This window comes from Haliaeetus albicilla, chromosome 27 (genome assembly GCF_947461875.1).
Source record: "Haliaeetus albicilla chromosome 27, bHalAlb1.1, whole genome shotgun sequence".
NCBI lineage: Eukaryota > Metazoa > Chordata > Aves > Accipitriformes > Accipitridae > Haliaeetus > Haliaeetus albicilla.
This window is the reverse complement of record NC_091509.1, coordinates 21,247,256-21,270,367: the sequence shown is the minus strand read 5'-3', so window position 1 is coordinate 21,270,367 and position 23,112 is coordinate 21,247,256. Positions and strand designations below refer to the sequence as shown.

Sequence of the window (23,112 nt, the reverse complement as noted above, 5' to 3'; positions counted from 1 at the left end):
GCGGGGAGAGGAAGATCTCGCGAGACTTGCCGCCGCGGACGGGGAGGGGAGGGGAGGGGGAGCGGGGGTGGGCTACCGCGCAGGCGCGGGAGGGCACGCCGGTGGGAGGGGGCGGGGCTAGACGTGGCCACGCCCCCTCGGCGGGAGGCCGCGCCGTTTCCTTCGCCAAAGGGGTTTTGGTTTGGGTTTTTTTGGTTTTTTGTCTTGCATAAGCTCGTAAGAATTGGAGAGAAATGCGATAAAGTCAGAACTCGGCAGCACTGCAGAGGGCTTTGTGTTGTTATTTCCTGTTGGCCTCGAGGCTTTAAGGCGGCGTTCGTGGCCGTCGGTGCAAATAGAAAAGCCGTTTTATGGATTTCATTATTTTTTTTTCCCCTACGGTGTGATCGCCTGATTGAAACAGATGGGGCTCGAAGGAAAACGGCATGCCATGAGATTAAAAAAACAAAAAAAAGCAACCAAAAATAAAATCACAATTTCTGGAAATGCACACAGGTTTTGCAGAAAAGGACCTAAACCGCTCCCAAGTAGTTCTGTTTGCTGTCAGGATATTGTCATTTTGCATCCTGTCAATTCAAGAGGACCACACTGGTGATTCTACCTTGATGGTCCCAAACTTACAATGAAATCTCTTTCTTTTTTTTCTATTTTAACAACCTCAAGGACTAAAAAAATCAGTGGAAGCCTTGTTGATGATGTTTGGTAGCTAGCTAAAGGGTATATTGATAGCATCTGTATGTCATTCATCTTTTACACATCTGGAATAAGGAGGTAAACTTGTCATTTGCTGTTTTTTCCTAGACCTCCTCTGCAACACCAAGCAGAAGGTGCAGGGATAAAAACACCACGTCTGAACCACCCATACGCATACACAGAAGTATTTAATACTCATTAAACCTTTCTCCGTGTGGGAATTCTCAGGTAAACCATGGTTCAAACACGGCTGGGCCAAGTAACCCAATCCGTGTTCTGATTGTTTCTGAATTACAGAAGAAAATCCAAGGCTGGGTTCATAGTTTCATCGTTTGAGAATGTGGTTAAAAGGCAGTTTGGCTCCAACTATGCTACCAATAAAATTGAGCATATGATTGCTTTATATCCAGTAGGATTTGCAGTACCGTCAGTCCCTAATCAACACATAAAATCTTAATATTAGTGTATCCACCTTCAGGGCTTGGGCCATTATCGCTGCCGTAGGTATTTGTATAGCTGCATCGTGTTTTTCCAGGGAAGCGTTCAGCCACCAAGTGCTTTGCGAGTGTGCTGGAGAAAAGTCCTTTTTAGGGATCAGGAATCCCTAAAAAGCTAAAATTTAAAAATAAATCCCTAAAAGCTCCAGCACATTCCACAGCTCCAGTGCTGGTGGGAGCGGGTTGGGGGTGGACGGGGCGGTGGACCGACTGCTCTGCTGGGACCCCAACAGCGGTGCCAGCAGTGAGGAGGTACGGGAGAGCTCTGCCGAGGGGAGCGTTTTGGGAAGAAAGCACAAGGGATCGGCTGATTCCTCCAAACACAAGCATGATTCTGATACTTATCTTACATTCATGGATTTTGTGCAACTTAATGTTTGGGAACGCTTTTCATTCTGAGATAAAACGTGCCTAAAACACGGCAATGTAATGTGTTATACACAGTACGTTTCCAAATGCCCAGCCCTATATTTACATCACTGCTCCTTGTTTTAATGATACAGAAGACACATGGCAGAGAAATTCAATATTTAAAGCAGGAAGGACTCTTGTCCCAGAGGCTGTCGAGGAGCCTCAGCCCCGCGCGTTTGCGATTCCTGGCAGCGTGCTGAGTGACGCTGCTCTGGCAGCTGTCGGTGGGCTGGGAATTGCATCACGGTGCTAACGACAGAATAATAATGAAGCGTTTAACCTCGGATGTCCTTGAGCGTAGAGCGAGGTGCCAAGGAACGAAACCAGCCCGCTGCTCCGCATGGAGAATATTGTACAACACGTACCCACGGCACCATGAACATCGAGAAAGAACATCACCCAGTTTCCTCTGTGGTGGGTTGACCCTGGCACCCACCATACCTCTTTCCCCCCCCTCCCAGTTTCATTTCCAAAAGGGGAGACCCTGCCAGCGGAGCCGAGAGCCTGGCGTCAGAGGGGATCCGTGTCCGAGTGCCTGGAGCCCCGCCGGTGTGACTGCTGACCCTGGGCTAGGACACGGTCCTGGGACCTCGCCAGAGATGCTGCCCCCAGGGATAGGAGGGAGGTGGGAGAGAGGGGCCCCGCCAGCCCAAACTGGCCTGATATGCACATGTAGCCCCACGCCTGGGGGAAAAATAAATAAATCAACCCAAAACCTGAGGTGTCGTTATGTAGTCACCTGGAGTGGGACAGATTCTGTGATTCTCCCCACTCTCCTCTAGTTTCTGAATGTTTTTTCTTGTAAAAAGTGAGACTTCTAATGTACAAAACAGGAAAAGACCGTAATAAATATTTCTAAGAAATAATTAGGATTTGATGACAGCTGAAAGACACATAGCTTATCCTGAACTCTTGTAATAGATATTCTTTAATAAGGCTTTATCCTTTCTTCCCTGGTGAAGACTGATTTGCGGTAGAGAGAGCGACTGTAAAATGAAAAAGCAAAGTTCCAGCTGGGGTAACTCAACTTACTGGATTTTACCTACGAGTTTTACAGCACTTGACTTTTGAAGGCATGATAAGTAGCTGATTCTATATATGCTTTTATTTATTCTATATATGCTGTTCTTGCATTTTTTCCCCCTCATATAACTTGTCATGAATCCTGTTTGAATCCAGGCTGGCTGTTCCTTTTGCCACAGATTTTTCACTTTCAGTATGTTATAAAAACATAGTCATTGCTGAGGGCACCAAGAATCCTACAGAGAACTGCACATCACCCAGTACCAAGGCATTTATACTTAATTTGGTGAGTGTGCCCTCCTTGGGGTGTCAGTACGGCGAAGCAGCTTGCTACCCTGAGCTTGAAAGAAGCTGTGCACGGGGATGGTTTCAGGGATGGTGCTGTGAGCCAGCTCACCAACAGTCCAGGTGCCTTTCTCAGCTCCATGCCTTGCAGCCTGGGGAGCACTGAGGGCAACGTTCACTCTTCTGCTCCCGTATGGTTCACTTTCCCCATGGGGGATCAAGGTTGTGTGTTCAACCAGCTATACACAGTTGACAAGCTTTGCATTTGGAAAGGAATTGGAATAACAGAAGCATCTTTGTCTTATCTGAATCCCATTTCCAGTATAGATATGCCCACTGAGATCAGACCTTGGTCAACATTTCTAGCCTTCAGCGTGGCAGCGAACTTTCCAGGTGGCAATTCAGAATAAACCAGTGTTTGTTGTCTGCTAAATTTGTAACAGCCTGAAACAATTGCTATTACAGAGCGACAATTACCCTCAGAGGAGTGATCTAAAGACAAATGATACTCCAAAGTTAAGTCTTAATTTCTTTATTGCTTATGCTCGCATGGAAAATAAACTGGGAAATGAAGCCTGCCTATGCCAATGTGGTGGGTAAAATGCACAGAGAAGGAAGGAGGAGGTGTGAAAAGTGAGAGGGAAAAAAAGGAGAAACAAAGAGTAGGAAGAAAAAATGTCTGGAATAATGGGCAGCCTGATCTGAAAGCACATTCTTCAACTGCATTTCTGTCCATTCCCCAGTACAATGGTAAGGCACTAAAGAAAGAATAGAGACAGGCTTGGTTGCCTTTTATATCCTCCGTGGTATGGGTTTGATACCCTCCACCCACAGTAGTGTTGGGTCGGAGGTACGTCTGACCTGATCCCTGGGAGGACACGGACACGCGTGCCTGTCCTGCTGTAGCCCAGTCAGATGCCCTACTGACTCTGCTGCTCCACGTTCCCTCGCCTGGCAAACGAATATGAACTCTTAGATCCAATACAGAGGCAGAAAACTGCTGCGATTCTCTGCGAACGCTTAGGAAGCATGGCTAGAGCAAGCAGATTTGTTTCAATTAACTTCAAAGATGGGGTTTGTTTTGTGGTGTCCCATAGATGTGTCCTCTGCTGGGGTGTGCACTGAAGTCATTATATTGTTTAAGCTTTTCTGTGTTAAAACTGTCCATTAGCTTTTGACATTGAGTTACTCCTGGTCTGAAATTGCCAAGAACTCATGAATTTTAAGTTCAGTGGTTTTCAGCTTTAAATTAATAGAGGTATTTATTATATTATATTTTTAGAACTCTGTCACAGTATCCAATTATTCCAGAAGACCTGGACCATGAAAATCAAGAACAAATAAACCTGACATGCTGGAAATTACGGGGAGAAATCTGCGTGTTTATCATTGCTTTCACAAGCTTTCTAGCACATTTTCAAATTGGGTTTACAGCACTGATACATTTGCTTTTAATGGAGATGTATGACTAGAAGAAATGTCTCAGAACATTAAGAAATGTCAAGGCAAAATTCAACTATGAGGTAGCATAGCTCCTTGCCACATTAATTTAAGGAAGTAATTTCATTTCTTACATTGAGGCAGACTTTGTCTTCTTCCAAGCAAGTAACTTGTCTTTTTCTTACACACTTAAATACATAATCTGTGAAACCCTATCAGACATGAATATTCCTTATTTGAACATGCTGTGTTTGTCATTTGGAATGTATTGTGTGTGTTGCTACTTGATTGCTTATCAGTAAAGTGATAAATAGCTGAATACTTTCTGTTCTCTTTTGTTATCATAATAATCAGTAATTTTCTTTTAAATTAAGGAGAAAACCCCAGAAGAATCATCAAAAAAGGGCCATTGAAGATGCAGCTTGTCTCTTTTAAAATAGATGGCAACTATTCTAAGAACAAAATATCTCAGTAATTCTTAGGCTTTCGAAGATAATGTAAACAAAACAGCAAAAGCACTGAAGTTTGGTAATTGCATCATATGCTCAGATTATGAATTTTAGAATTTGGTTATATATTTGATCAACTACTGCTATATATAAGAAAACATGAGTCAGAGAATGTATTCAAAATGTAATGATAATATGGCCTAAAACTCACGGCTATTTTTTAAAGAAGGAATAATTTGCTGTTGATATACTTGATACCATTTCACTGCTCTGAGTTGCAAACAGGTCTTCTGTAGCGTAGCAGGCATTACAAATATCTAATCCTCAAAAACCATGGATATTTAAAAAATGGGGAAAAGACTGATGCATCTATGTTAATTTGTATGCTATGGGTGATTTTGTCTGTTCCTCAAAGTATCCTCGCTGTGCTTTTATTCAGTCATTTACTTGATCTGTGCCTTAGTCCAGACTTTCCCGAAACTAACTCCTCTGGGTAGCTTCACAGAGAAATCCTTGCCTGGCAGATTAAGCATCCTCCTTTTTCTATTATCTCTATGCGAAATAGATGTATGATTTCAGTGGAAGTGCTTACATACTGCAAATCTGCCACTACAGTGCATCTCAGCGTACACCCAGTATCTTCAGACTCTGTTTACAGTGGCGTGTCTTCAATTCATTAATGCCGGCCAAACATGAAAATTAATATGGGCTTAAAATAAGTCCTAGCTGGTGTCTGTCACAGGCTATTCTTTGGGCTGCTGTAAATAGTCATTGCATGTCATCTAATGTATGGTTCATAGTGCTATTCTGGGATATTCAAATAGAAATGGGCTTTGCAATCTCCTCAGCTGAGGGTATCTGGAGTATCATGTTGCCCTGAACTCTGATATGAATCATACCACATATAACACAGTTCTCAGAAAACCTTACCTCTCTGTGCTACGAAAGGTTACTCGGGAGCCATTTTCACCGGTTCAGTTATCTCAAGAATTTACAGTTAAATAAATATTGAAAAGATAATTTTCCCTTTTATTCTGGTTTCCATAGTTTTCCATCAAACTTGAAAGATAATGAGATTTCATGTGTTTACAAATTAAGCCATCACAAGTACTAAAGTATCAGAGCTGGATAATTGCTGACCAAACAAAACCCAAAAGAACCAACTGAAAATTTCCCAAAGAAACATAACAAAAGCAAATAGGAAAAAGGAGGAAAAACAGATACAAGAAAAACAATATTGGAAAGTGATGGGCTCTATAGCAACAAACGCGTAAGTCTAAAGAATACATAAATGTTTCCTGAAACAACTATTTGCTCCTGGATGTTGTGTATTACGTATACATCATAGTTGTATAATTAAGGCTAGTTCATAGTTTTGCATATACTTCCTAACACTGGAAATCAGTGCCTCGGGGCAGCCTGCCCGCATGAACGGATTTTAAACACGTAAGATTCTTCTCAGAGTGTTGGTACATGAAAAGTGGCAGCAAAATGCGAGAGGCTTTATTCAGACAGGTTGTAATTACTGTGACAGCCTCCCCACTGAATTCTGGAGGCACTGAACTGAGCCGCAAGTCCAGCAGACAGAATTTTTAATATATTGATAAGGTAAGGATGGTGTCATATGATTTCAAAATATGAAACAGTGGCCATGTTAAAGGAAAAAAATTATAAATGCTACATGCAAGTGTACATCCCTTCACAGAATGCAAGGCTTTAGGAGAGAAATTTTTAAATTGTGATTAAGTTTTTTGATGTGACATAAAATTAGGAGGCATTATCAATGAAAAACTGCATGATCCCAATGACTGGAGTAGTAAGACTGAAATGAAAATCAATGGTACAAAGATTAAGGTCATGCACATATGAACTAAGAGCAAAAAAAATATTTTAGAAACTGGAAGTACATCAGTAGGAAATAATGGCAGAGAAGAATGACTTGCATCTAACCTCGCTGACCAGAGGATGGCTGTGGGTGGAAAGCATTGTGCAAATGTGAAGAAGAAAATATCTTAAGATGCATGAGGTATCTCCAGCTGAGACAGGAAAGTGTTAATGCCATTTGTATGTGGAATAATACTACACTTAATTCTTGTCACACACATTCAAAAGCATTGGGGTGACCCCCAGAAGGGACACAGGGATGGTCAGGGAAGCAGACAGTCAGTACTGCAGATGGAGATTGCCCCCATACGAGTGAAATGAATACAAGAGGGGATACAATCACTGCCTGTAAACACAGTGGGGATGGGAATAAGTACTTAAACTAAAGAACAGGTGAGATGAACAAATGGGTAAACCGATCACCAATAAATTAATTCAGAAATCAGGGGGATCCTGGAGCAATTGGAGCAATCAAGCTTTGGAAAGCCTGCTAAAGAGAGCTGGGAGGAAGAAAACAGCTTTAAAGATGAATCAGCGTAAGTGTATTGATGGGATTCTGTGAAATGGTTCCCACGATAACTGGAAGCAGCAGTGGTACCCAGTGGGTAACTTTGAACTCTGTAATCCCAAAGCATACAAGTCCTAAAGGACTGAGGATGGAGGCTACAGTCACTCCTTGTCATGCCCTTCCCCATGGCACCTGTACGTTTACAGATGCAGGAGTTCGGGCCGGTGAGCCCATCTCGGAGAGGCGAAGGGCTGTGGCTGGGCACCGGACAGGAGCTCAGCCCCTCTTTTCTCCATCCAGACTATCCACAAACCTCCTAAAAGTTCCAGTATTTTGTGTGACACGCACACACGTTTGGTGCAGGTGACAGCCTTCCCCTCTTGTCCCGTTCAGGTTCAGACTGCCAGTCGGGCATCACGGCCGCACCGTCCCGCTCCCGGCCATCAGCCCCGAGCCCCTCCGCCTGCCGCTGAGGCTCCTTTGTACGCTCCGCTCCGCTGGCTGTCTGCCCAGGAAAGAAAAACATCTGAATTTGTTCTAAATCAATTTAATACATTCCAGTGACATATTTAATGATGTAAGCTTCCACAAACCGCACACACAAATGACGTCCCTGCTACGTCGACGTGCTTGACGCTCCATCGGGAGACATTCGGGATCTGTTGACACACGGAGATACTTAGCGTTCACTGAAATGTGAGCTGAGGATCTAAAAATAGGGCAGAGTTTGCTAGGCTGGAGTGGGGAACAGTCAGAATAACACCAGAGTCCCATAGCAACGCTACACCAGTGCTACCTTCTCTAGAAAAGGGGCGTTCGTCTCAAGTTCACAGATCATAAATTAAGTTTGGTTAAATGCATTCTAATAATAAAGCCTATTTTTTACTTTTTATTTCAGTGGGAACTGTGGTTAAGCATCCGTGTAGATTACAGGTTTTGGGGGTGCATTATCCCTTTCAAAGTATTTTTACAACAGCTGACCTAATGAAGACTAATCTGATTTGAGGCTCAAGAAGCTTCCTTCATGTGAATGCCAAGTAACAGTTCAAACTGGCATTTCTATCTTTTTTCTTTCAGCTTTCTGTACTATCCTCTAATTGTCTGTTTATGTGGTGGATACCAAAGGAGTCTGATATTACGCAAGCCTGGAATTCTAATGCATAGAGCCAGGGTCTGCTCATAGTTACCGATACAAATACTGAGTATCTGCATCTATTTTACTAGAACAGACCTACATCCATACTGGTATTAAATTTATATATATTATAAATACTTTTATTTTTGCCAGATCTTCCATTACATGTTAAGTAGTTGAAACAAATACTTTTTGTGACTCTGCCAGAAGAGGAGACCCTTTTCACCATGCAAATATCATGTCATAATATGTTCAGCAATTTATACTGCAAGGAAAATGTACAGAAGAGGGAATGAGGGAACTCATCTTGCTTGGGAAGTTATGAGACAGTGAAACATAACTGAAAGATTTTGAGCTTGCGTTGCTTTATTTTATGCCTAGGAAGGGATTCCCATATTTCTGCTTCTCACAAGCAAGCCATCTGAAATATCACAACAGATGGGATCTCACCTGGAGTTCCCTACCCTGATGTGCTAAAACACGCTGTGATGAGGCCGGTTCACTGAAATCCACCGGACGGCATGACGCAAGAAAACCGTCATATAAAGGCAGGGTGCAGGCAACGCTCTGGGGGGAAATAGGAGGTTTGCTCTTTAGAGCACTTGTAAGGGACCAGCAGGGTACTGTGTTCATGCTCGGGGTTCACTGCAGCCAGTGCTCGTTTCACTTGGCTGTTCTGGTTTTGCTTTTGTGATGAAGAGAAACATTGGGATTTTCTTCATTTTAGGTTGGCTGATTTTTAAGGAAAGCTCTGTAGGTAGACCCAGTATCTTCCATTAGGCCATCCAGTGTTTGGAAAAGGTAGAAAAGCTTTGAGAAAACCCTCCTTTGCATGTTTTAAATATTTGATTCAGTAACCCCAGGTGGATTCAGACCCAGCCAAAATGCTCAGCAGCCCAGCACCGATCCAGACTTCCCAGTAAACTGCTTTCTATCAGGTCCTGAGGTAAAGCTCCGCTGCCCCAGACACCCTGCCCTGCTCCTGGATTTCAGTCTGGAGCTGTAGTGTAGGTGTGGCATTGTTTCTTGGGAAGAATGAGGTTGTTATCTGGAAATTCAAGCTCCAGATGCCCTGGCAAAAGAATCACATCAGGAAAAGCTTTAATTAGAGAAATAAACCATGTTTTGCTAAGATCACTTCATTTCTTTCAGACATTTTATTTCATAGGCAGCATCAAAGTTTTTACTTTTTGTTCTGAATTAGGAAATGCAGAAAACAGAACAAAAGACATTCCAGAATCTTGTCATGTCCACATTGGAACTGTAATGCTATTTGGAAATACCTGAGCCAAATTTAAAAGAACTGATTTGTGTACCCAAAAGTAGTAACATGCAGTTTCATGTGAGCTTGTTTCCTCTATAGATAAGCAAAGCAAGCTGGCCAACTCTAATGTTACCTTAATGTGTAAACTTGCAGTTACTGAAGGTACAACTGGGTGGAGGCAGGAAATCCTAGACAGGGAATGATTCAAATCTGCTGACTATATTCCTTATCACTGAGATTTTTTTCCAGCCTACAGTTTTGCCTGAATAAAGACCTTCTGTGTTTCCATCTCTCACTTACAGTTTTCTCTGATGCTGAAAGTGATAACAGGTCTACATACAGCAATTTGGTAGCCAGTGTGGGTCATTGCTTTTGGTTGTGGTTTGTTGGTTTTGTTTGTTTTGGGTTTTTTTAATTATTATTATTTCTATGTCCAATTTGAATTGTGTTTTAATTTGTCATTTTTTTCAGTACGAAATACATGATGTGACTGATTTCTCTTTGTATTTCTGCAAGAGAGCTGGGGGAAAAAAATGAAACGCACATTTAAAAAATGCCAAGTGACACCGTCCCTAGTGCTCCCAGTTTATCATTATTATTGTGCAGCATTAGCACTGTCAGCTACTTAATTGCTAGTCATTTTGGAAGACTGTTCAGAGTTTTGAGTAACCGGCACTAGTAGCCAGCAGTCTTGGCAATGGAGTTTTAACTATTTATTCATGGACAGAGCAAGCTCTGACAACATTTTTCCAGTTTCACATACAGACCCTTAACAAATAGTGCGAGCCCTTCATTTCGTAAGCAACATGGTTGCACAGAAAAGTGCTGGGGCGTGGGAGCATAGCGAGAAAGGTCTCTGAGGAGCTGACACAAGGCAGCTCAGTGTTGGTGCCACTGAACTTTCAATACTTTCCCCATTTTCTTCTCCTGTGTTGTCTGCACACCTCCTCCCTTTCCTGCCTAGAGAGGGACACATTTTGGAAAGTAATTTCTCTGCCCAGCATATTTAGAAATAGGTTCATGACACTGCAACTTTAAATAGCAACCTAATGTGCAAAGGCAGGATTTATGGGCACAGTCAGTTCATTGAGCAGCAGCAGATCCCTGGAACCGTCCCCCCCGACAGCAAAGCCAGCACCGCGCAGTGACTCTGCACATTTAGTCCGTAGAGCCTCGGAGTCGCATCCTCCGGTGTGCTCATGGGCCCTGTGGTGAATTACCTCTGAATGAAAGAATGGCTGTGAAACAGAGATTTCAGGCTGTAGGAACCTGCCGACTTTGAACTCACAAGAACGCTTTCAAACTCCTCAGGTAGAAGGATTTTAAGTGGATTGTTCTAATAAAAGGTACATCTTTAAAGCCTCTGTGTAAGGAAAAGCCCATATGCTCCATGGAGTAATCCGGCATGTATCAGAAATCTTGCTATACTGGCCAATTTTGGAAACTGTAGTTCTGTGGCATTAACATTAGGAGAGTTCTACAAGTGCTAGAAGCACCAAAAGTTGTTGAAGTAGAGTGCAGATATGGCTATCAGTGTGTAATTTACTCCCAGATTTTAAGTGATACTGAGGTAAAAAAGGGATCAGCAGGCAGGAATTTATTATAAAGCATGGATTATTATAAATCACTGTTCTTAGCTATTTTGTCTTTTTAAGAAAATTTCTTAGTCAGTCCTAAAGTAGGAAATTTTTCTGTCTGACTTTCTCCATTAAAAGTGAGATGCCAGACATCAAAATTCAAATATTGAGGCCAAACTCTGCTGCGTTTATAACATACCAGGCATCACACATCAGAATTTGGCTAAGGTGCCAGATACGATTAATCACAGGTTATCGTGGAGCATCATCCAAAACAGGACAATGATTAGATACTGCAAGAAGTGCCAAATATAGAAGAAAACATGATGCATATAGGAACACCCACTAGCCTTAGACATTACAGTTACAGAGTCTAGAGACAGGAACTACCAGAATATTTGACAATTAGTCACATGGTAATTAATACTGATGAGTTGGAGTTGTTTATGTCTAAGAGAATCCCTCGGTATCTCACTTTCCCAGTGTGATATTTAATTGGTGCCATTGTACCCAGCAGATGTTGTTACCATCCCTGTTATTATAAGCATTATGTGACACACAGCAGGAAGTGCTGGCTCTGGTATCTCCTGGCTGTGACTTGATCGTGCACCATCACAGGTGAAGCACCTCCATGCCACACGCCTGCTAGTTCAAGACCTGGGATACTCATCCCCTGAAAGCATCATATTTTTATTGCTGTATTTTATGTGACATCATATAAATATACTTTATTTTTATACATCTATGAATTGCTGAAAATATAAACTTCTATAGCCATCTGTTCTCACTACTGTTACGTTCCTCTGTTTTCTCCCCACAAATTCTGTTGTACCGTGTTCCCACCTTGTATCTTGTCTTGAGATAAGTTTGCTTTTCTCAGCAAGGCCTGCCTTTTACCCTTGTTCTACAGTTCCTCACATAGTAATGATCCAACTGGTACAGTTGGATTCTACTGAACTTAAGAAAACACAATATGTATTTTTATTTTGTATAATAGATGAATACCACCAACTCAAAAGAAGTGCATTTGAAAGAGCTACATAGCTGATACTAAACTACTACAAGTCAGTAACAGTTCATCTATTTCACTAAATGCAAATGTCTAGTGGAATGCCCATTTATTGCCTATTAGTTGTCCCTATGACAGGGTAGTTCTGAATTAATACTGAAAATGGTTGGATATAAAGTACTTCCAGGATACTAATAGCAGGACTAATCACAATTCAGCATTAAAAAATGTTTTCTTGAGGATTTTTGTCATGAAATTTAAGATATTTTAAAACTGATCCCATGAGATAACAATGGGTTTTGATAAAGCCAACATATGAAGCCACATTCCTTGCTTCCCTGAATCCAGGATATTGGCTGCTCTACTTGTGCCAGCTGGCAAGGATTCCCAAGGGGCTGCCTGCCAGGTATGTGCCATCAGAAAGCTCCAGCCGCCGTTACTCTTCTTTACTGTGCCTAGACCTCTCCTCCCATGCCAGAGACTATAAGGAGATGATGTAGGAGCCAAAAATACTAGCTGCTGTTGGCATCGCTGAGAGACTATAGTCTCCTGGGCTGAATGGAGTGGAAGAATTTGCCTTACGATTCCTAGACATATCAGAACTGCATTTCCGTACAATCAAGTATAGAACACATTGGGTCAACACCAACATGACTTATGAGTATCCTCAGGCCCTGAGACTGTTTAATGGATTATTGAGCCATGGCCATGCACCCATACCAGTAGCAGAATTAATCTTCTCAGTTATACAGAGATTTCTTTTTCGGTCAGTGTGGGGTATAAAAATCTGACCTGCTAAAAATTAATGTGTTACTAAATGCTTGCACCTTTTTAGGACTGATGATGAGTTAAATGATTCCTTTCTGAAATCTAGTTCTTTCTAGCATTTTTTTGGCACCCTCATGCTACGACCAGAGAGCTATTATGCTTTCCAACTTGTTGCATAGCTAAAAGCTCTTGAGAAGCTGTAGCAGGCTACCTGCAGCTATGTTGAATTATTCACGTGGACAAATGAAGAGCTGAAACTATGCCAGTGTCACCCTGCGGTCAGGCCTGCTCGCTGGCTGAAGCAGCTCGGAGGTGGTGCCCCGTGGCAGGGGGGACCTGGATCAATAACACCCCTCTTCCTCACCAACCCTGCACGCTACCCTTCTGCTGGTGGCCTTGGACAGCATCCCCCAGCCACACACACAGCCAGGGATGGGCTGTCTCAGCTACAGTCCGTTCTGCTGCTAGTTTCAGGTATTGAAAACATGTCCCTCCTGAGAAGAATTACAAGTTTTTAAGTGCGGCAGGTTCTTGTAAGGCGTTGACTGAAGGGAGAGAGCAGCAGCGGTTAGGCACCGGCAGGGCGGGAGCCCGCGGCTGACCGCCAAGACGCTGAGGCGGCGGCCCGGGCCTGGCCGAGGGCTATGAGGGGCCGGGCCGCCGCCGGCCCAGAGCCCTGAGGAGACACCGGGCGCCGCGCCAGGGGGCTAACGGAGGGGACAGCGGGGACCCGGCTGGACGAGGTGGAAAGCGCCGGGATGAGGCGGCGGGGACGGGGACGGCGGGACGGCCTGGGCAGCCAGGCCGGGGCCATGACAGACCCCGCAGCGCGGCCCCACCGCTGCCATGGCAACGCGGGAGGAGGCGAGGCGAGGCGAGGCGGAAAGCGCGGTCCTCCCTGACGCGTCCTCTCTGGCCGCGGGAGGATTTACTCTCTGTGGCGGCCGCTGCTTCCCCCAATGGGAGGAGGCGGCGGACGGCATGGCCCGGCATGCAGCGCGGCCCGCGCCTCACTTCCCGGCCCGGCCGCTAAGATGGCGACTCCCATGCACCGCCTCATCGCTCGGAGACAGGCGTGAGTGCGGCGGGCGCGCGGGCTGGAGAGGCAGCGCGGCGGAGCCGGGGGTGGGTTGGGGGGTTTCCCACAGGCGAGCTGGAGCGAGGGAGAGGCCCGCCGGGCTGCGCCCTGAGGCAGCCGCTGGCGGGGAGGGGGCTGCGGAGGGGCGGCTGCGGGCCCCGGAGGAGCGGGGCCGGGGGCGTCCCCTGCGAGCGGGGGTTGTGGGTCCGAGGGCTTTCTGAGGGCACAGGGGCCCCCCCTCTCCTCGCAGGTGCTCGGCATCCGAGGCAGGGTGCTGCTTGTCTGTCAGGAAACCGCTCGGAAATACGGCTGGGGTGACGCGGTTAGTGACGTCGTTGCAGTGAAATGACCAGAATGAAAGCAGGATTGTGGTAGAGGAGAGGGAGTCTTCAAACTTCGGCTTTTGGCGTTAACAGTAGTTAGCAGCGTTTTGGGGAAAGGCTACCTTACAGGTGGTGGCGTGCCGTAGTTTTCAGTGGAGCGTGTAAGATCTTGCGATGCAGGTGTTTACCGATCTTCATTGCAGGCTTTCAACAGTCAGATTAAGAAAAAAATAAGTTCTAGCTTCGTGTTACGATACGTTTACAGACTTGTAAAAGAGAGGCAAGGAAAAAAGAAAGCGATCTTTGCTCAGATCTGGATATTGCATTCAAGTAATTCTGTCAATACCAAAGGGATCTGATTGCAAAACACTGAAATGCAGAAAAGCCAACATTTTTGTTTGTTTATGTTAAGTACAGCAAATGCCTGTGTTCCACTCTCATGTATTACTTGTGTTGGCTTTTTTTGTTTGTTTGTTGGTTTGGGTTTTGTTGTTTGGTTGGGGTTTTTTCCCTTCCTTAGAAGCATATATTTCTTGTGTTTCAATTTTTGGAGTGAGTGTGGGGTTTTTGCCTGATGATAAGAGTTGGATAGAGTATGGATGGCTTATGCATTCTCTTGCCTTTTTCATTGTTTAGTGTAAACTCTTTCCTATTTTCTAGCAGGAAGTAATGTGCAATTTCAAAGCACTCATGGAATACTTGTTCTTTTAAGTTGCTCTTTTATATGAGTCAAGGAATGATTTTTATGTTTCTTGTTATGTCGCTGTGTGCTTCATGGGTATATGCTAAATTGTGTACCTGCCAGCCTTTGCTTCTAGGTTGTGGTCATTGATCTCTGTTAAAAGTTTACTTCAGTCTCGTGCTTTTCATTAGTGTTAAAACTTGTTAGTGCTGATGTGGTATTTATACATCTGTAGTTGTTGAGCTATTCTGATCTTTTTTCTGGTAATTACTTGTATTGCTTTTAGGGCGTAGTCCTTATCTTTTTAGTTTGCATAGAATTGTCTGCCCTGGTCATGTGAGTAGTACCAAAGCCCTGGAAATACTGACTTATATTGTTGTTGTGTTAAACTTCCATTCTGTTCCCGTGGAGACAGGTCTGGGCTAGTTTGGGATAGAAAAACATTCACTTTTTTGGTTTTGTATGTTGATGAAGAGGAGGGAGTATCCTCATTCTGCTTATATGTAACTCTTGTGGCAGAGCCAGAAGTCCAAGGCAAGGTAAAGCAAGTCATTCAAAGATGTTGGGGGGTTTTGTTCATTACTAGATGTACTGCTTCCTGTTCAAGTCTGAGTTAATTGTGCAGCGTAGGTTGCAAGTTTAATTAGTTTTCTAGTGCTGACTTAGATTAGTATTTCTAAGGCTAGACTATGAAGCCAAAAAATACCCTTTGCATTGAGAAAGTGATGGATGCTCAAAACAAGATTCCCTTCAAGATAAAGTAGAATTGTCACAAAAGATGATGGCTAGAGTTGAAGGAGAAGCAATTCGCACTTTGCCTTGTAAAGCTACACTCCTTTTGAGAGCAAAATGTTCACTACTGGTCTGTCACTTTATGCTTTCTGAGTACTAAATCAACAGTCTAGGAGCCTCCTCCTAGTTAAGCCAGGGCTGTTACCTTCAGATAGTTTAGAAGGGCTGGCCTTGAAAAATTAGTATTTTGGTGTTTGGAAAAAAATGATAGAAGGTGGAAATAAGTTACAGCAGTTGCAGTGAACTGTATGGGAGCTACAAAGTCCTGATTTCAGTCCTGGCTCTAAAACTAATTTGTGATTCTGACCTTGAGTGAGTCACTTGACCACTGTATGAGTTTCCTTATTTGTAGAGGAGGAGGGTGTCTGTGAGAAGATAGCAAAACAGCTTTTGCGAAGCTTTGGAATAGTGGTGTAAGAGCTAGAATATGAAAACATGAATTTTTTCCCTTAACTGGCTTCTAAAAATGATCAAGGGATTTTACCACAGTGTGAGAACTGAAATATGGATGTAAAATGCTCACTAAATACTTCAGGTGTTTAGATGCTACAGAGTAGTAAGTGAAGTCTTGCTTGATTTACATTGCACAAAGTAAGGAGGAATCTGATTGTCCTTACAATAAACCTTCTGCCAGGCTATAACGAATCTTAGTAAATCCAAATAAGCTACAGCTAGGAGCATCCCTCTCTGAGAGTCCTAGGCTCTTTGTGAGAATTTGCCAGTTTGGTACTTGAGTGTTAAATTCTAGGATTTAGAAATGAAACCTGCTTTTTGCTAACAGTGTTCTAAAACGTAATTTCAATTATTTATCTGAAGCAAGCTAGAACCATGTGCGGTTTTTGGAGAGTAACAAGTTGTATGCAGTGTAATAATTCCCACTAACTGTTGCACAATTGTATCCTATAATGCTAAAAGCTGTGCCAGTTAGGTTGATCAAAATGTCATTTTGGTGATAGGATTAGTCTTTGTTCACTGGCAGAGAACGGTCCTAGTGGCATTTTTCAAAATGATTAAGTTGTTTACAATATCTGAAGGGACTGGAAAACCATGGAATCTTAAGAATGAGAGAAGGCTAACCAGCAGCTAGTGTAAAACTAAAAGTGAAATTCAGGTGCAGTTGATGAGTGTGTTGGCAGTTGATGTTGGTAATTCAGCATTTGCTACTTTAGCAGAATAAGACTTAAACTGAAGCTCTGAAACAGAGGACAAGTGTCTCTTTGTTCTCTTTCATAAATAGTTGATATGAGAATGTTTTAATAAATGGAAATGTGTTTGCCTAAATTCTGTTACTGTTCTTGTCCTGATTTAAGATGTGTAATAACTAAAGCAGCCATGAGTGTCTGGTTTAATCATAACTACATATGCTGTTAAGAATCTGTATGATAAAAAAAAATACATTTTCAATAGGTAGAACAGACTTGGAATCAGTCACTTAAGCAATTCTGCATTTTTGTAGGGAGGCAAACAAGCAGCATGTAAGATGTCAAAAATGTTTAGAGTTTGGACATTGGACATATGAATGTACAGGGAAGAGAAAATACCTGCACAGACCTTCGAGGACAGCTCAATTAGCGAAAATTCTTAAAGAAAAAGAAAAGCAACTATTACTGCAACAAAGGTAAGACTGGCAGAATGAGAATGTCTAGTTTATTAATGAAAAGGTAATTTTGTATGTGGGTGGGAAAGATTGTGCCCTAGACCACTTTCTGTCATCTTTTCTTCCAAACTGTGTAATGCTTGCTTAATATTAGAGCTGTTTTGTATGTTAGGTGGAATATGTACACTCAGGTCCCACAAAATTAAAATGTTGTTCATTAACACCTGCTTGCCTGAAATACACTTAAAACTTTTTTGGCCTGTCTGAAACAAAAAAGTGCACTAAGCCAAAATTAAAATAGTTGGAGCCTTTTTTGTAATGGAATTCTGTTTCCTGAATTCCTTGGTTACTTGATTTCATGTGTTTATGTGCTAGCACAAGCAGGTTGGTGTGAAGACTGTAAATGTATTTATAACAAAGAAGCAATTAGGTTTACTGTTAGACTGTGCAGTTAAAACCTGGTCTTCTGGATATGACCTGACAGTGCATCTGTGCCAGCACAGCTCCTGTATATTGCTCATTATGAGCTGTAATGGTTAAACAGGTGAATGAGAGTTTCATTATCAGGTGTTTTTAACTCTCAAAGTAAAAACATCTCACTGAATTGCATAACTATTTCCCTCTTTGACATCTAAGAAAGTGAAAGATACCTGCAGCTAAACAGAAAAATCTAAACAAAACTCTGCATGTGTAATGTGATTTCCTTTCCACTTTGCTCTGTGAGTAGATTTTAATGATTCCCTCAAGTTTAATAATTGTTTTAACAAGCAACTCCAGATGACAGAGAAGAATAATGTAGCACATTAGTTTTGCATGAAATTCCTATGTATGAGGGTCTCTATGCTGCTATTGCAACTCAAATTTAGATACGGTAACTGGAGAGTTGTTGCCTCGGCCCCACTGAGGGACAGTATCGTTTACAGCCATTGCAGCTAAAACTGTTGAGGGTTTGGAAACATACCCTCTGTCGCTGCCACTTGCAGCTCAGTATGTTGGCTGTAGGTCATTACTGCTGCCAGGATGTGAGTTATGGAAGAGTGTTCACACCTTTTGCTCTGTTATCTCAATGGGAAAAGAAAATGGGTGGTAACCTCTGGCAGAGAGGTCTGATTTGACTTTGTCAGCTGTTTCAGGTGAGGCAACAGTATGAATCAGTGCTGAAATACTGACTTAAGTGGGAGCCCATTAGCTTCTGTTAAGAGTGACACAAAGTGTTTGATTTTGAAATTAATTTTGATCCAATGAGTAATTCTGAAGCGATTGTAATCCCCTAGTATTGTAGATAAGAAATCAGGAGTGCTTAGGCTCTAAAACTTGCTCCCTTTGGAGACAGTTTAGAAGAGTTCTTCAGAGACTGAAGACTTCTAAGACAAAGATTGAGTTTAAGACTTGGATTATTTCCTTGTTCCTTTCCTGCCCTATTTCTGTTGAATTCTGCAGGTTAACATTGGAGGATAGTGCATTGAGGGTGAAATTGCTTGTTGCCTGGCCATTGTGCTTGAGTCTGTGTATGGGATAATTTTATATGGGAATTGCAGGACTGTCCAGTGTCTGTCATGAACGGAGTTTTTTGAGTTGTAAGTCTAACAGTGCAAGGGGTATGTGGTGTGAAAAGTCATCTCATAAAAGGAGGACTAAGTAATCCTTAGATGGGAACAGTTTTTAATCCTGGTTAAATTGGGCTGGATTCATAGTGGTTACATAATCATAAGCTCTCTGAAGCTCCTTAACTGTGCCATGAGGTATCCAGTCCCTTAGATGCCAATGTTACGCTTTCATGGATGAAGCTTGTTCTTCATGGAAGGAACAACTTCCTAGGTCACGCTTTTGCTTTTTGTATAGCTTGCTTTGGAAGGTTATTTCTTGTTTGCAGAAAAGTTGGGTCTCCTACAGGTCTGCTTCAGAGTATTTGTATCATCATCTTTAAAGACCTAATACTGAATCATTAACCAGAAAGCAAACATAGTCTAATAAGGTTGATATTTACTTTTTGACAACCACATACAAGATTTTTCAGCATTAACTCATTTCAGCAGTTATTCCAGCATCCTTCTATTTGCCCAGTGTTGACCCTACAGTTCAGATGGACGTTATGGAGGTTTTGCTTACTAGTGCCAGTAAAGCCCACTGCTTGCCCATCCTAGAGTAGGAGTTGGGAGGGGAAGAAGGGTGAGAAAATGCTTATTGCTTAGTGATGTTTCTGTATTAAACAAAAACCAGGATGCCCGAGTCTTATTTATGGTTCTGAAGACAGTGTGGTGCCACAGGGACAACGACCAAGTGTCATGAAGCAGATTGATCTGCAGGGGACTGACCCCTGTAAGTTGTGTAGTTCCATGGAGTTGTGAACTCCTATACTTATCCATATGGTAAACGCTAGAGGGAGGCATAGACCTCTGCCACGGCAGCCTGGGTTACTCAGATGCTGAATTAGGTCCCGTCTTCTAAAAGGTGCTTTGAGATCTAATTCTGTTTACTGCCAGTGACTTCTCTTACCTGTGAAACACCTGGTTACCTATGGTAAGGGTATAAGGCCTTAATAATAATATAAATATTAACAAAGTTCAGCAATACAGGAGGGATTATAATTTGGTGTGAAATTTGAAGATCAGTCAATCTTCCCCTTGCCCACAGGAAACTGGGGAGTGTGGAAAACTCTTCTATGTAATTATAATATTTTTGTATCATACGTGTGAAAATAAATTGAAAAAAATCTCATTTTTCTGGCATACAAATGGCATTGAGTACTTTTATTGAAATACAGTATCATTTACACTTAACATTTTCTTTCATTTTCTCTTTCTACCCTTTTCTGGAGTCTTTATCAAGACATACTGCTGTCTAATTTCTAAGTGAAGTATATTTGCAGTTTTTACTTTTATTTTTGTGTATTTAAGATGGCTTTTAATAACAGGTTTCAGTTGAGGAAAAAGTATCCTGGTTCATGAAAGAATGTACAACTTCCTCATGTATCAGTGGCACATTAAGTATGTTGTAAGTATATGATGAGGGACTACTTTAATTGCACATGTACATTCCAGGCTGAATTATGTGCTATATATTTGCAGTGGATTGAGAAGAGCTTGTGACTGGTACATTTGACTGAAAGATTTTTATTTTATTTTCTTTAAAAAAAATAAAAAATCCAGAAGTGAAGACTGGTTTAAAAAAGAAAAATAAATCCCTCAGTTTTGTTAAAAGAAACTTCCTTCTGTGTCACTTACCACTAAAACTTTCTGTGATATATGAACACATGGGAATCTGAAAGACAGATAGCTGGAAGGCATCAATATAAGTAGATTGTTCTGTGTCTTTTTGTACTTGAAGGAGATGCATGGTGAAAGCTACAGACAGTTCAGTATTTTACCCTTTGTTTCAATCAATTCAGTTATTGCTAAATATGGTTATACAGAACTTTTTTGTATCCTTTTCTACTATGACTTTCCCATCCCAAAATATTGTTGTCTGTATAATATGAAGAGTAAAGAAGAGTAAAGCATACTTAACACAGACACTTACAGGTGAATTGCCACTTTTTTTTTTCTTTCCTGATATGTAGATATTGTTTTTCTGCTTTGAATAGTGACTGAAAAGATGCCAAATGAACTTTGGGCAGTGTGGCTCTGCCAGTGGGATATCAGTTTTCTAACATTAAACTCAGCTCCACTGTGCTGCTATTTATTTAATTTTCCTACTGCATTAATCAAAGCCATTGTTTTTCCCCCCACCTTAATTAGCGCTGGAGAAAGCACTGCGGAAAGGAAGACCAAGAAAAAAAGGTACGTGGGGAATGATGACAAATTGTGCAGCTGTTTCAGTGTGTGATCTTGCACTGGGTATTCAATTTGGAAGGCTGCGGGGGGCGGGGGGGGGGTCAACAATACAGTTTTGATTTTACTGCTTTTAGCCTGTTACAGGCATTTGCATGACAGACATTTGGAGAATTTCTACTCCTCCCTGTCCAAAAACTCTTAAATTCTTTGTCCTCTGCTTGTCTCCCTACTGATTGTTCTATCTCTACATGATCTTGTTTTAATAATAAAATCTTCTGGTTTCTGCCTCAAAGTTCATCAAGTGTATTTTAAACAACTGTGCAAGAATGGCATACTGTTTTCTAGTCTGTAATTGCTCTACCTACCCATCTTGCTCTTCCTTTTGTTGTTTTCATTTCCTTCTTGTAGCAGCTGTCTCTCTCTGAAGCTTTGTCTAGAGAATGAAATAAAGCATATAAAAAAAAAAAAAAAACAAAAACCCAACCCCAAAACCAAACAAAAAAAACTTCAATCCCAGAACAAACCAAAATCCAGGAAATAAACCTCCTCTCTGCCCCAAGTACTAGTTTGAGCCAAGAACTATTTTGACATTATTTCTACTTCACTTTGCATTAACGTTTGCTTAGGAATTCGCTTCTGTCTTTATTGGCAAAACCCTTTTGGGAACAGCTAGAACCCTGGCTGTAATGCTCCTGCTAATGATGATGTGAGTTTTACTTATGGGGGATATCTGTACAGTAACAGCCTCATTATCTCTTTGCATTTAGTTGACTGTTCTCTGTCTCTAAACCTGATCTTCTAAAAACAGTTTTCAGAAAACTTTTAAAGACTCGGCCTTTTGCTTTGTGTAGCAGTCATTAAGCCACAGCAGTTTTTTAAAATACACCTTTAATTTAGGCTATCATGTGGAATGTGGCTTTATTGGAATGCTTCTTGGTGAGTGTCTTAGTTCTAATATCAGAATATGTTTTATCAAAGGCTCCTTTCTCAGTAGTGTCCATTTATTGTTGGGAGTTAGTTAGGACTAGTGAGATCATAAATTAACTGATTTTTAAACAATGTAGTTCAGACCTCTTTCTGCCTCAGTTTTGTTATATATGGCAGTCTTCTACTTGGCATAATGATTTTCACAGTATTTGAGCTCTAAATCAATGCAAAACTGAAAAGAGCAAAAGGATTTATGGTAGAGGGGGTGGTTTGGTCACTTTTTCCTTAAAATTTTAAAACTCTTCTAAGTTTGAATTGTTGTCCTGTTTTTAAGCAAGCACCAAATCCATCAGTATAAATTCCTTTCCAGATCGCTTGCTATTTATATTTTTATTATGATACAGGAAGAATTAAATGTGGAATATTCAGCAAAGTGTTACCATTGGATATATAAGTTCCAGATTTAAAAAAAAATAAATGCAGAGGTTAGGGTTCTGGCAGTAGTGGGCACTAACCTTTTACATAGTGTATGTTTGTTTTGATATAAACAGTAATAAGTAAGCTACAGGCTTAACCAGAAAAACAGGAATGGGCAAAGCAGCTGTTGTACAATCTTGTGACCTCAGGTGACACACAGCAGTCTTCTGGGTGAATGTTTCCTTCAATGTTCCCATATGGCATACTTTGGTTATTAACTGAAAGCGTGCTTCATGCTTGGATCACATATAAATCTACCTGTCTGAAGGATAAAATCATGTCTTAATTCACTTGTTTCTTCAGGCACCTAGCTGTGATTGTGCCCAAAATTGTAGATTTGATTTAAGCAGCAAGTTTAAAATCACCTAGGCTGGTTAGATGATTGCAATAGAATTAGAAAGGACAGAAAGTCTCAGAGAGGGGTGATAGCATGTGTTAGGAAATGCAGCATTGTTCCATGATTGGTGCACGGAATCATACCAGATACTAACATTTGTGAACTTGTTTTGAGGAGAAGGAA

At 41.8% G+C, this 23,112-nt stretch overlaps 1 protein-coding gene across 1 annotated transcript in view; it reads left to right on the top strand.

Moving 5' to 3' along the window:
• The first annotated feature begins 13,962 nt into the window (after positions 1-13,962).
• Positions 13,963-23,112, top strand: part of ZCCHC10 (zinc finger CCHC-type containing 10) — a 12,668-nt gene continuing 3,518 nt past the window's right edge. Inside the window, exons 1-3 of the mRNA XM_069772832.1 lie at positions 13,963-14,018; positions 17,275-17,436; positions 21,153-21,194. Of these exons, the coding sequence (XP_069628933.1) occupies positions 13,978-14,018; positions 17,275-17,436; positions 21,153-21,194 (245 nt within the window). The 5' untranslated portion in view covers positions 13,963-13,977. The remainder of the gene's footprint in view (positions 14,019-17,274; positions 17,437-21,152; positions 21,195-23,112) is intronic.